Source organism: Nymphalis io, chromosome 14, assembly GCF_905147045.1.
Source record: "Nymphalis io chromosome 14, ilAglIoxx1.1, whole genome shotgun sequence".
NCBI lineage: Eukaryota > Metazoa > Arthropoda > Insecta > Lepidoptera > Nymphalidae > Nymphalis > Nymphalis io.
In genome coordinates, this window is record NC_065901.1 from 6169726 (window position 1) to 6185030 (window position 15305).

Genomic DNA, 15305 nt, shown 5'->3' on the forward strand with positions numbered 1-15305 from the left:
ATTTTATAGGCATTTCGTGAGCGTAATCTGTACTTTTTTTTAAATTATTTTTTATTAATTTTCAGGTTTCAATTCGAATAGATACACATCGGGCGTCCAGAGCACCACGAGCACGTACAAAGTAGACTATTCTCAACCTCATTCATACGTCGATAAGCCCGTCTACAATCGATACCAGACACACAGCTACTCGGACTCGAACTTCTACAATAGAAGATCTAGAGCCTCGCGCTTGAGACGAATGACATTAGAATACCCCCCATTCCCATGGTATAAAGTAAAAGAATTGGCGCGAGAATTACATTGGATCAATTAAGAAGAAATTAATCGTATTGTTACGGAAAAGTAGGTTGGATTCAAGATGGCCGTACAATTGCCGCCTCGTTGAATTCAACGAAGACTTTAAAACGATACATTTAATTTCAAAACGCTTTTAGCTTTCTTATACCAGTTATGTGATTAAGTCTGATTTATTTAAATTACTTCGTATGAAAAATAATCAGCTGCTGAATACTCGATACGCATTTAATAGACATTAATAACTTTTCGTACCTTTTTTCAGTACTACATTATATTTAATAGGTTTTAATAATCCATAGTATTATAGATTACGATTAAGTAATTATTATTGCCAGAAGGCAAGGCCATAGATATAAGAATGGAATTAGAAAGGACAAAACATTATGTGTCGCCTTTCATATGGCGATAAAATTAATTGATTTGGTATATTTAGTATTTTTTTTAAGTACACGAAATAATGTGATACGAGCTCAGTGTTTTTTGTGTATTTTGATGCATTTATAGCTATGTAAGTTTTAGTTTATACATTATTTATGTCAAAAACCATATAACTTAGACAAATCGCTTTGTAAATAGTAGTGTTAATTACAATATTTGTAATTACGAAAAAATAAAATCGTATGAAATTATTTCATTGTATTATTATTTATATGAAAAAACATTTTAAATAAAATATTAAAAAAAGATTCTTTATAACAATGCCATACACCCAATATGTAATGTTTTTAAATGTCCCACAACTGGGAAAAGCACACTCCAATTTAAAATTAAAAAGGAAATTTGGAGCTCAGTCTACCAGTATGTTGGATAACCATGAGGTAAAATTTTACCGTGCTGAACTTTATAATTATATTTTAAATCTAATAAATGAGAGATTAGTGGCGATCTTCGGATAAGATTCACGACTTCTATCCACTGGCTTTTATGAAATTATGAAATATATAAAATTTAATATTGTAATTCAGCTCAAAACATATCAGCAAATTATTTTATAAAGCCGCTTGTTTTTTCTTTTACATATATTACAAACATAATACTATCAGCAAGGATACATATTTTTATTTTTTATCATGCGATTATTTTTTCTATTGTAGTATTTATCGTAATCACAACTTATATGGGTAGTTTACTTTTTTGTCATAAACTAGATTCGTCTGCATTTATTCAAGAAAGATAATATAATTAAAAAAAACCGTAAGATTGGTCCTAATATCTGTATATTAATACGTAAATATCGAATTTGAAGTGTCAATAGCGCAATGGTTTACAGCGCTAGGCCGCCGCCAAAAAAGTCACAGGTTGTATCCTGTCCCATTTCTAACAATTTAACCCTCTAGAGCGTACTCTTTAAGCGTACAGCGCACGCGTACAGGGGTAAATTAAAAATGAAAAAAACTGTGCCATAGTCGTGCACAAAAGCTGACCACAAAATATCGTCACAAATAATGGCAATTTTCTTATAATTAATTTACACGTAAACTTTGCTAAATAAACATTTATATCAAAAAGTTTAACTCACCTAGTACTTTCTGGTCCACAACAATGTCGCAAGAATACATAGCAGCCATGAGTCTTTGAGGTTGAACTTGGAATGCTCTTTTACAGCCTTCCTTCACTGCTGACATTATTTGACCTTAATAAACAATAATTAAATTATATTAATGGGATCATTGAGATCATCATACATTATTACAGTACAGTAACAGTAACAGCCTGTGAATGTCTCAATGCTGAGCTAAGGCTTCCTCTCCTTTTTTGAGAAGGTGCGGAGCTTATCACGTTGCTCCAATGCGGGTTGGTGGAATACACATGTGACAGATTTTTCAGTGAAATTAGACACATGCTGGTTTCCTCTCAATGTTTTCTTTCACCGTCAAGCACGAGATGTATTATAAACAGAAATTAGGCACATGGAAAGTCAGTGGTGCTTGCCCGGGTTTGAACTCACGATCATCGGTTACGATTCAACAGGGCCAACTCATATACCTACTGGTCTATCTCATATACCCCATATATTATTAATAAGCAATAATTATTAAAATATTAATTATTGTTTATTATAATCATCGAATTTCTAATATATTAATATTATACAATCAAATAAGTTGGTATGAGAATCCTAAATTATTGTGAAATTGAAAATGTTACAACCATTAAGTAATATATTTAATATGAGAAGCACAAATATGATGAAATAATATTATTAAGTAATACTTTACAAGGAATATATTTTAAAAATTTCTTATGGTATAAGATTTATATTGAACTAATTTTATCAAGTATATAAGTCTTAATATGGGATTTTAAGACCTTTCCTGCTACTACTATTAACAGGGTAATTGTTGTTAATATCACTTTTTCTATTTACTTTCACCGCAGAAAAATAATTACTGAGAAGTGTCCAGACATATAGGGTATAATTATTAACTGTAGACCATAATAAAAATAAATCAAATACATATTAACTTTTGTATCATTACCAGATAATGGTCCATATGTATAGGAAATGTCTTCGTCCACTTTATCCATGGCCCATTCTTCAACACAAAAAGCAACACCCATCATTGGTTCATCACACAACGGTCCAGCCAATGAAGCCAATTGAAAACCATTCACGAAACTGCTTTCGTACTCAAATCTTGGGTCCTCTTTTAATTCTTTTTCATGATGCAGAAATTTAGTTTTATAATCTGGCGTATGATTTAAAAGCAAATTCGGACCACAATTCCTAGGTCCTACAGACCATATTTGATTAACAACGTCTTTCCATTCCGAATCCAATTTTGAACATATAGCTTGTAATTCACTCTTAAATGCCTCTATTAGTTTCAACATTCTATCAGACAGCTGATGTTTACCATTTATATGCAATTCGTCGAATTTACTTTCAAGTTTTTCATTTTTCGATACACCTTGTAATGTTTTTATGTGTTGTGATATAGCTTTTAATAAATCTGCCGACCTATCCAGTAATGATGTTATCTCGTTTGGTAAAGGTTTAGCACGAATTTTGATCGTGCTTTGTTTATTAATAGTGCTTATACTTATCAGAGAATCTTGCTCTGTATTGCCTTTGTCGATATTTTGCGAATCAATTTCCTCATTAGCCATATCAATTTTAGGTGGTACTACTATTGTCTCTCTAAACGGTACTATCGGTTCTGACACTGTTATTGGTATTTTGGCATAAAGATTCCTAAAAACATATGTTTTAATTACGAATTATGATCATCGATTTGTAACTTTTCTTGAGCATATATTTAAAAAACTTACTTGAGATCTTCAAGACATCTTTGTAAATGAACTTCACCGGCTGTAACTAAAACATGTTCACCTGTTTCTTGCAATAGAACTTGTACACATGAATCTGATTGGTTAAGTAATCTAAGACCTGCAATGGATATGGACATATTAAATATTTAACTAAGAGTGATTTATATTTGAGGCCGATGTCCTCTTGACCAATTTTGGGAGGAAAATTTGCAAGAGAAATTAGCTAACGCAGGATACATTATAGTGGAAAAGTGTTTGGACATAACCAAGTACATTCTGATAATCCTTTGGCACGGCATATCCGACACGAATAAAATGAGTTCAAGGTCAGGATTTCCTTGCCTACCGAGGGATAGGAATGAACACGCTTCTAACTTTCAGACACCAAGATGCTATTGAGAAGCTTTCGACATAAAGACTCAATAACATTTTAGTGGCCCTTTCCAGGGCTCGAACCATGGATCTTTGGACTTGTATGTTAGCCATTAGAGAAGAGGAAGACTTCACTATACTTATACTTATGGTATATACGATGTACATAACAAAATCCAGGATAACATTGGTGCAATAATCTATATCATTTGTCAGAACTAAAATACATTTAGAAAAGTAATTTTTTTGATGAAAAATATATACAATACATATTATTTTATATCGACATAATTATAAGATAATAAATGTTAACACTAGTGCATAAGATATTATGATTCAATGTGTAACTAGTTCACTCATAAGTGTTGCCATTTATAAAATAACCATTCTGGTAAAACGAATAAATTTTGAATATTTAAAAAAAAAAACAGAGAAAAGAGTTAAGAAGATGTAGTAACAGTAACAGCCTGTTAATGCCCACTGCTGGACTAAGGCCTCCTCTCCCTTTTGAGGAGAAGGTTTGGAGCTTATTCCACCACGCTGTTCCAATACCGGTTGGAAGAATACAGATGTGGCAGAATTTCAATGAAATTAGACACATGCAGGTTTCCTCATGATGTTTTCCTTCACCGTCAAGCATGAGATGAATTATAAACACGAATTAAGCGCATGAAAATTCAGTGGTGCTTGCCCGGGTTCGAACCCACGATCATCGGTTAAGATTCACGCGTTCTAACCACTAGGCCATCTCGACTATTGAATATTTAAAATTATGAACAATTCTAAGTAAATAATAATAATCTTACCTTTCACTAGCTGCGATAGTTGTGACGGATATGTTGGTTCTATTGCGACCCTTAGAATGGGTACAGCTGCATATTGAATTTCACTGAACGCTGGACATGCCAGAGTATTACTTAATGTTGCAGTTTTGAGTATATGATCCTGTAAGCCACCTATACCTAAATATAAAATTTGTTTTGTAATGTATTTAAATTAGGTAAGTAAATATTTAAAATAATAATTTAATTTTAAAATAATAATCATCACTTACCTATAATGTTACCTGCTACTGCTTCATCAATATCTTCTAATTCCCTTCCCATCAGTGTATATAAAGATTTTATCCTGTAATAAATTTATGTAATGTGGTAGTTATATTAATATTAACAAAATATTTAGTTTTAACTGGATTATATAAGAAATATTAGAATTGGATTAAAATTGTAACATATGCATGCAGTCGGTGGGTAATAATAATAATTTGTTATATATATATTTTTAATTTTTTTTTTAAGTTAGTCACCTTGATAGATAAATTTAAAAAGCAAAACCTTATCTAACTCCAAAATTTAAGTCGAGTTGTTAGACGTTTCCGAGATACACAAAACATATATATATATATACATATAGTATACAAGAATTACTCATTTAATATTATAAGATAAGATATAAAAAAATTACTAAATAAATTTAAAACTTACTCTGTACATGTTATGTGTTCATCACTTTGCAAGTCTTTCAATTTCTTATTAGGATCTATTTGGAAGTCTTTTTTAATAAGTACTTGGGAGGGATCATGTTTTGGACTTAATACATACAATTTATCACCTTTCTTAACTCTACCACTAAAAACTCTAGCAAAAGCTATAAATGCAGTTTGATTTTCATCTTCCTTTTCTTTTTCATCTTCTGTGCACTTTTCAGCATCATCTTGTTTCGATTCTTTATCTTTTGATATTGGAATCGGTTCCGCATTTACATTATTCTGTTTGAATTCAAGACGCATTTGTCTCGCTCTTTCTCTTCTCAGTGCCATTTCTTCTGCTGTTAGTGCTTTGGGTTTGTTTTCTGGCAATATACTTTTATCAACACTAAACATCTTAGATACAAAAATAATCACAGTTCTATCATTGCTGCTATCACAGTCTAAAAAGTCATGTTTAAGTTTTTTTGTCTCTTCAGGATAAGTTTCAAAATCTCGTATACGAGAGCACATAAGTTTTTCAACTTTTTCAGGCAAAATTTCTTTCGGTGAAGGAAGTTTTGTGCAAACCATGTCTAGCACTGTATTCGACAGCGGTAGCCACTGAGTCATTAGCGACTGTAATTGAATTCTGCCGTCCGTGTGTCTTAAGTCTCGAGTTGTGAGTTTAATACCAAGTTTTTCACAAATAACTGGAACCTTCTCTTTGTCATTTCTAAGTACAATTGTTTCATATATATTCCATAAATTATCAAAAATAACTTGAACAAAGAGTGGCTTTTTGGCTTTTTCTTGAGCACCTTTCATAAAACGTTTCGTTTTTGAATTTAAAAAAAAATCACCCCAAAGAACTTTTCTTAATAGTTCTTCTTTAACTCCTGATAATAAACATCATAATTTAAGTAAATAATAAGTATTTATGAGAAATTTAATTTAAAATAAACAAAATATTAACTTATTTTTATTTATAATTACCAAGTTTATCTGAAAAAAGTTTTGCAAAATTGTGTATAGTGAAGCCCCAACCATCAATCGCACTAGCAAATACTACATTTCCCTGTTCTGGTGAAAAATATAAGTTTGAGTCATCGGCATCTTCTAATGCCGAAGTCCAATCATAGAAATTATTGTCTTCCTGTGGAACTGACTTTTTTAACTGCTAACAATAAAAGTAACAAAATATTAATACACATAAAATGCAAATAAAGTAAATGTTGCAAATGTTTTTAATATAAATAGGTGATAAATACTAAAAAAACAGGAGTACTTTTTTTAGTTATCATGTAATTATTCATAAAGATTTAATTATAATGATACACTTTTTAGATATTTTATTACTGTGTATTTATATTACAATGCTAGTTTAAGACTTATTGTGACTACTAATAATCAAGCCCACTACGTAGGTCCTTCTATAAAATAAAAAAAAAATGGAAATAATGTACATACTTGTTTGTCAATTAATGTTTCTTCATTTTCCAATACTTCAGAAGCAAATAATTCTCCCATAACTGCGTTAACTTGTTCTAATACTTGTGTGATGTGCACATATGCATCGAGAGCACTCATCTTCATTTCAACTATCAAACGATCTATCTTATTTAAAACCAATACAGCTTGAATATTTTCCGAGTATGCTTGTTTCAAGGCAAGTCTTGTTTGGGGACACACACCTTCTACAACATCCACCTGGAGATATCAAAATATTTATTTTAAATGAAAACATGATAACAAAAACCTTATGCAATAATACACAATTTATTTTTAATGATAAACAGTAATTTAAATTATTTATACTTTATGAATATATTACACAAAGAATATATTTTTACTTCTGTGTTTAGCATATTTTTATATTGAATACGAGACAAGTAGTAGAGTGGTGAAAAAACATGTTTACTAATGCGTCCTACTCACAACAACAATAGCGCCATCACACAATCTCACTGCAGTTGATACTTCACTCGAAAAATCAATATGTCCAGGCGAATCTATGAGGTTTACAAGATATTCTTCTTTATCTAAAGCATGGTACAATGCAATACTGCTGCTTTTCATCGTAATACCCCTTTCCTGCTCGTCGGGCCTGCTATCCATGTAACGTAATTTTCCAGACATTCTCTGTGATATAATACCATTGCTGGATATCAAGGAATCCGCCAAAGTAGTTTTCCCATGATCCACGTGGGCTACAATACAAATATTGCGAATTTTTGTAGGCTCGTTTTGGAGTTCTAAAATTTTTGTTGAATCTACTAGCCTCATTGTTGATTTTGTTATGTAGCTTGAGATGTAAAACTTTATTTAGCAGAAGATGAGTTTACTCATACGATTTATAAGAAAAAATATGTCTCTTGTTGTAAGAAAATAACAAGAACAAGTTGCACAACGTGAGTGAAATTGGAAAATATTGCCATCGTTGACATTTTGACAGCGTCAAAATAACATTGACTTTTAATAAGACGTTTGATGTTTTCGTTTCGAAATAGTTGGATAAGTTACTTAACTAGTTTAAAGTACTTCATATTGAGATATTAATACATTTATTATTATATTTTATTAAGATTATTATTACATACAAAAAAAAAAATACTTTTATGTACCGTCTTTGTGAGCAAAGTTTAAAGTATTTTTAATAAGATTGAAATTAAATTTGTAGCACATAATTAATAGCAGTTTTTAGGTCTATGTAATATTATGTTACAGAGTTAAAGTTAAACAATATAATATGTTCATTAAAGTAATCACTTGATGTTTTGTGTTACCTCATGAAAATATTTCTTATTCTCGGGATTTATTATTTACAGAACCCATCCACTATGTCTGATATTATATTATTATAAAAAAATATTATTATCAACTTCTGTGTATGTTTCAATTTAAAACCTTTTCTTGTTAATTTACAACCACGTTGTTTTTGTAGATAGTAGATGTTAACGAAGTATGGTCAATTCGGGGAAGACCGTCGGGCGGGTAAGGCCGTACACTAAGGAATACGACTAATTCTTAATAGCTACCTACATAGCAGCATAATGTACGAAAACGGTTTACTGTTCTAATGTCTATAAATTTAAGCACATGGCGTTAGTTAAAACACAGAGACAAAAAACTTCATTTGAAATTTAGTGTGTCAGTTAACTTTCATGAAGACGATACCATATTATTAAAAAAAAATACGCTGTGTTTGTCTGTGTGATGTTATTCGGATCTGTGCAGTTTAGTACATTAACTCATATTTTAAGAAATTACTTTTAATGATACAATTATAGCCTCTGAGTACATTAGTGGTTAAGTCCGTCTAGTTGTTAGAGGCAAAGACCGGTATATGCCGATCTTCGCCGTATCCAGATATCGTAAACCGTTTATGACTAAGCAAGGTTTTTATTATTAACTGATGGCCAAACCCTACTGTACAAAGAGTGCTTTTATTTGACTTTAGCTAACTAAATACCATCAGGTATTATCACCATTAGGTATTAAATTTATTTAAATTGTCGAAATAAGGCCATGTGGTTTAATGACATTTTTATTTTTGTTTGGTTACTGTTAAATAAATACTATTATAAATAAAATTAAATTTCCATTGATTGAATTTGAATGTAAATATAGTAAATATTATTTTCAGGTAATTAATTTAGTTAGTCCACAATAGGAAAGTATAACAGAAAATCCAACAGAGGAACACTACTTTTTTGTGAATTGTGATGAGAATTCGATATAATTTTAAATTAATACATTATCTCTTTAAATCAATATATGAAAGTTGTCTATTTTTTGTTTTTTGTTTTATTTGTTTGATTATTTATTGTTGTGTTAATTACTTAAGAAATATTAAAAGCTGATCTCGTAAATAAACTTTTTAATTTTTGATTAATGAAAGTGTTTTTTACCTCTGAATGGCGATGTGTGTCGGACTTATCCGACAAACGCTTCACTTTGAGGTAAAAGCCGCCAGGAACGATTTATTAAAAATTTGACGGAATATTTTGAACAAATGTTTAACTACGCACTCATAGATTATGTGTAAAATCATGTAAACTGTCTATTTATAGATTTTTTTTTTACATTATACGGTCTTATCCGTCATGTCAGAAAAGTCTGTCAATTTGATTGTTATTTAAAAGTTATGATTTTTGCATAAACAAATGATTTTTAAGTAATTTTGACTGTTTAATTTAATAGTCAACTAAATATTTAATCATTCTGTAGTAAAATTTGTCTGAAGTGTCGTAAAGGTAGCCTATTATGATCAATAAACTAAATTTTTAATAAAGTATGCCAGTCTTCCCCGAAATGACCGTATGGGAAATATATTATCTATCAAATTTTAAAACTATAGGATACCTATTAATTAAACTGTTAAAATAACCTGACATGAAAGCCGGGATCAATTTTTCGATGTATTCATCTCCACACGAGTGACTTTTTATGAGGTCAGTTCTGCTGTACGAAGGGCGAGGCAATAAGTTTTAACAATATTTTCCTGCAGTCGCAGAGCGTATTATTAAGTTTCTTAAAATATATAGACAACATTGTTCTGGTCATTGATGTTAAAATTTATTTTTTGTAATCGACAATACGCCCATCGTGCAATCAACGATTTTAGGTTGGATGTAATATTACAACAGCCGAATGGAATAGGTTAAAGACGGGGGTAGTACCTCCTTTTATTACATTCTTGTGGCGAAAAAAATACTTATAAATACCTAACACAATGATTTTCAGATAACTTCACATAATAAAATATAATTACTTCTATTCTAAATTGTTATAAAATTATTACAATCATGAACTATCCGGACTAGCTGTCCTGACCACTTCGTATCTTTATTTTACTTTATAAGTTTACGTTCCGAAGTTTAAAAAAAGAAAAATGATAATTTAAATAAATTACAAAAATTTATATTTAAAAATTTACGCAAGAATCCATTAAAAAGGTGTCATGTTTTAGTAAATTTACAAGTTCATGCATGGATAAAGCTTTTATTTTGTGGGTTTACAAATCCACCCGCATTGCGGCTTACCGGCTGTCTGCCCATTGTGCCTCTCCTGTCAATAATTCATCACGTCCGACAAAGTGGGATCAAACTTGCGAATATAATTAAGGTACAAATTGTGAGAGCTCTTGCATAATCTATAGTCGATTACATTTTGTCGTCGGTATCTGACATTTTCCATATTACCTATCTATAATTACTTTTTATTTTTTAACTTTAACGAATTTTATTTATACATTGTAAAGTAGGATTAGGTTAAAATCAAATACCAATTAATTGTATCGAATGTAATGTTTCATTTAATTTTTTTTCGTCTTTCTGTATTTTATAACTAAAAAAACATGGTAAATGGAATGAAAGATACTTAGATAAATTCAATTATTATTTAAAATTGGAATGACTTTGTATAAGTTATTTAAATAAGTGCATTGAATTATGTCAACGACAATAAAACATAGTTTTCCCAATCTACGCTGAGAGTAAGCAATCTGTCCTTTACACAGATTGTTTACTGTTGTGAAAATGTATAATTCTAATTACTTTGGTAATGCTCAGGAGACAAAACACTTTTGAAGAACTTAGAATCGTCTTAGATGCAAGTTGTAATTGAACATTGAAGACTTAAGTCTCCAAACTCAATATCCTGGACACGCCGGGGCATGGTGAGTAAGTTGTAAGCAATTATCTTATCCTTCTGCATAATTCGTTAGTTTTATTGTTAAGATTATGAACTTTCATGTACTAAAATAGATACAGACACTACGAGGGTAACACCGAATATAAACCCAATGTTTTTAATTCAGAAAATGTGGGAAGAAGAGACCTAGTAATATTAGAACATCGTACATCGAATACGTATTCCGTTTCCTTTTAATTCACTGGTATTAATTGATCTAAGCTGTCAAATACCACATCAAAAAAGGATGTTTTTTTATTTCTTTAGTAACGTAACGTACTAACAAGTAAAAAATAAGTCCTATAAAAGTTCACGGTTCATATGTGGTTTGTATAGATTAAGATAGGGCTATATTGTTAAAATGAACAGAAGTATTTAAAAAAAAAATGAGGCGTTAACAAAGAATTTGCGGTCCTACCAAATTCTATAAAACTGTGTCGTAAGCAGCGCTCGTAGCAATTCAAGATTCACAAAAGCCGTTGTTTGTTGATGATGCTATCTGTTAAATTGTAGGTTTTATTCTCTAACAGATTGCAACTATTTCACACCGTCAACCTAACCTTAATTTTAGCTTTATTTTTGGACATAATGACGCAAAATATCATAAGTTAATATTTTTATATGATCATATAATTTGTCATTTATTTTACTTGAATATGTAGTAATTATTTATTAATGAATCTAAATTAATATTAAGTGTATTTATTGGTTTTTTGATTTGTTCAATTTTCACTAAATAGAGAAATAGAGCACGGGCTCGACATAATTTTTTACATGATTAGTTCATTGACCGAGTAATGTCATTAGCTGCTACTTGCGCCGAAAAATTGCACCACTCCTGTGTAATGATAGCTATTTAGTATAACTCTGATTATTCTATAATTCTCTGTTTACACATAAATAGCGGAATAGATTTTATTAAAATTATGACATTTTAACAAAACGGGGGTCCGAACTTGAAGTATCCTCTATGGATACTTTATACCTAGGAAAAATAAAAGATTTTTGTGGTGTAGCTATTGAACATAGTTTTATAGTTTAAAACGTGTGTATTGACAGGTGTATGTGTGTCCGACTGTGTATGTAACATTAATAGTAAGCTCCGTAACGGTTGTTAGATTTAAATAACGTTTGTCTATATTCTAAATTTGTTTAAGCATGGATCAACAAACATAATGCTACAGAGCATCGTAATTTTTACAGCCTTAAAGTTTTAATTGTATACTGCTGTATGTAACTGTATAGGTAATTTTTCCTGTATAGGTAACTTTAAAATCGTCCAAAGCGGATGTGTCTATATGCTTAATGAACGAAATATTCTTACTCTTGCAAACTTTTTAAAGTTTTAAAATTTATTTCTAATTTATATACATTTAACATTTTTCGTTCTCGAAACCTTGATTATGAGTTGTTTTTTTAAATAACATTTTGTAAATATTTTTATTTTATTTTCATATCCCGAGTTTGGATAAATATTTTAATGCGTAAATTGGGAGAATGAAATGTAACATACTTGTGATGACATCACATAAAGGTTTGAATAAGGTAGTGGTCTTTGCCCAACTTGCATTAGAAGTATTTAATAAACATGAAAAAATTGACAATGACTTGAATGAATACCACGACTCTTATTTTTTGTCAAGTATTAACTCGGCATAACTAAAGATAACAAAGATCAGGATACATGTGATGAGTACACGCCATTGAAGGATTTCAAATATTGTTTCATAACAGTCTGTAAAAACCAACAAAGAAAGTAAAAACGGTTATAGAGACGAAAATAAATTGACAAGACAAATTAAATGACAACTGTCTTTGTCTATTTTTTGCATATCTAAGGTATAACATCATTATGTCGTATGTATGACGTCATTTGGCACTAACGTCTGCTTAGAATGAAACAAAATGCTTTTGCAAAGCAAAAATTACAAATGAAAATTAAAGAATTTAGAAAAAATGAAAAACATGAGTCTCATTATTTTTATTTTGCTTCAATTTATGTTATAATATAATATATATGTAGAATAAATGAAATGTTGTTAATTATGTTTACATTTGTTATTTTGATAAATGTAACAACAAAAAAAATATATAACGACATATACATCAAAATCAACAACATAGTCCTTATAATTTATTTACTGCACAATATATCTTAAAAACTAGTCGCCTTAAAAAATGTCTCGCAATTAATTTAGACTGGTACCCGATCTTGTCCGCTTTGACAATCCCTGTAATCGAATTTCAAACAGACCTGATCCGGTGCGGGGATTTCGAAGGTTTCGTTTTAAAGAAATACGACATGGCCATATTTATTATTTACAAGTATCATGTTGCCAAAATTGGCCCCCTTTTTACGGGAATTCGAAAAGTTCTTAATTTGACTGCGTATATGTGTGTTCGTGTATAATGTTAGAGGGCTATTCTATACGAATTTCATTGATTTTGGATATTGTTAAGTTTGTATTTATATACTAAATTAGGGCAGTTTTTTGTACACTTTTAAGGAACCCAAAAGTACCTTTCAAATAATTTAATTCCTATCCTATTGTAATAAATACTTAAAAAATATCCGACAATTGTTTTTCTTTTTCACGTATAAAAATATAAAATATAGAATAAGATATAACAATATCTTATTCTATATTTTATAATTAACAAATTATAAGCATAAACAAAGTGTTTACTTACGTTTTAGGCCCTAACCATTATTGCATTTGTTTGTTAAATTTTACCATTTTTATTACACGTTCTCTCATTGTTTAGCGGGTAATTAGATAAACAATGGTGTCTTTTTTCGAATGTCAAATCAATAATGACAGAAAGAGCGAAATTAGTTTTTAACTAAACCGCAGCTAAGCAACGTTTATAAGTAAGCCCATTAGTGATTGTACCCACTTTGTTTTCAGTCGAAAATAAATAAATAAAATAGAACATTTCTATAAATGTTATCTATAGTTTACAACTTAGATTGATTTTTTGTGATAGAGTATATAATAAAAATATTAATTCAAACGAAGTTAAGACGTTTTTCATTCTCAGCATGGCTTTGTGGAAAAAATAATATGTAAAAGAGATGATCTATCGATCAATTTGATTCCTATAATTTGCTAATTTATAGCGAGACTTTAAATTACCGAATTGCAAACTCAACTGATTATAGCTTCTTTTGTAAAATTATCCAGTACAATGGATACCTTCATAGGGTAATTATCTCCATTGAACCGTACGTTTGTGTTTTCAGATTGACCTCGCATGTATTTGTACAGCCAGTCTATACACAGTTGGAGGGGGCAATTTCTAGTGAATTATGAGCGTGGTGCAAGTAAAACGAAACGCGTAGTAACTTAAAGGCTTTAATGAGAATTAGCTCGTCAAGCAGTGATAAATATATTTAGAAACCTAAAAAAATCTTAATACTTTCTCGATATATGATGATTAATGTTATATATTTTCTCGGGGGCTTAACCGCTATAATACTTTCATAAAATCATCACCATCTGACATCAACTTGAATAAGAAATGATATAAAATGGATTTAAGAAACGAAATCGACAGGACAAGAATATATACATAATTCTATTGTATTTTATATAATCGTGTAGTTATATACAAGCAATGTATCCAATAATAATAGATACATATAAGAGCAATACGGGCGTAAATGGCTATTTCCATTTTTTTCTAACAAAAAATATCAAAAACGTTAAGAAAGTCTAACAATAGAAGAAGAAACGTTTAATAAAAAATCGTTAATCGATTGAACAAATTAAAAATCTTTTTCTTTTATTCTTTTCCTATCAAAAGTCTAGTTACTCTTGGACCATTGTTAAAAGCCTTCACACTGGTCAGCATTTCTATTGACTTTCCTACTCAGCCAGTGATTGAATCTGAAGTCTGAACTTGCTAATTGAATTTCAATGTTTTTGACTAGTTTTTTCGTGAAGTTCATTTGTAAAGTACAAATTGTAAGAGCTTAGCGCTCATGCTTTGTGAAAATCCGGTTTAAATGAGACAATTACTTAGAATGATTATATAATCTTAACACCAGTAGATTCGCTAAAGAATTTAAAAAATATACAGAGTTTAGCGTTTTAACGTAGTCAGTAAAAACAAAATTATATTGTTATGATAACAATTCCAGTATAAAAAAACTTATAAATTGTTTAAATACAATGTTATCGGGTCTAAAACAAAACAG

General features: G+C 30.0%; 2 protein-coding genes across 3 annotated transcripts in view; one reads left to right on the forward strand and one right to left on the reverse strand.

Moving 5' to 3' along the window:
- The window catches only part of LOC126773361 (mucin-3A), a 55240-nt gene extending 54368 nt beyond the window's left edge, over window positions 1-872 (forward strand). Inside the window, exon 6 of the mRNA XM_050494273.1 lies at window positions 66-872. Within this exon, the coding sequence (XP_050350230.1) occupies window positions 66-316 (251 nt within the window). The 3' untranslated portion in view covers window positions 317-872. The remainder of the gene's footprint in view (window positions 1-65) is intronic.
- The window catches only part of LOC126773330 (elongation factor-like GTPase 1), a 106550-nt gene extending 98719 nt beyond the window's left edge, over window positions 1-7831 (reverse strand). Inside the window, exons 1-9 of one of the 2 annotated variants that reach the window (XM_050494179.1) lie at window positions 7349-7831; window positions 6881-7120; window positions 6407-6587; window positions 5430-6309; window positions 5000-5073; window positions 4752-4907; window positions 3574-3691; window positions 2781-3496; window positions 1820-1933 (exon numbers count right to left, since the gene is read on the reverse strand). In XM_050494179.1, coding sequence (XP_050350136.1) covers window positions 1820-1933; window positions 2781-3496; window positions 3574-3691; window positions 4752-4907; window positions 5000-5073; window positions 5430-6309; window positions 6407-6587; window positions 6881-7120; window positions 7349-7696 — 2827 coding nt within the window. In that variant the 5' untranslated portion in view covers window positions 7697-7831. Of the gene's footprint in view, window positions 1-1819; window positions 1934-2780; window positions 3497-3573; window positions 3692-4751; window positions 4908-4999; window positions 5074-5429; window positions 6310-6406; window positions 6591-6880; window positions 7121-7348 lie in introns of both variants that reach the window. The other variant, XM_050494178.1, reaches the window with a different exon arrangement.
- Window positions 7832-15305: the final 7474 nt, after the last annotated feature.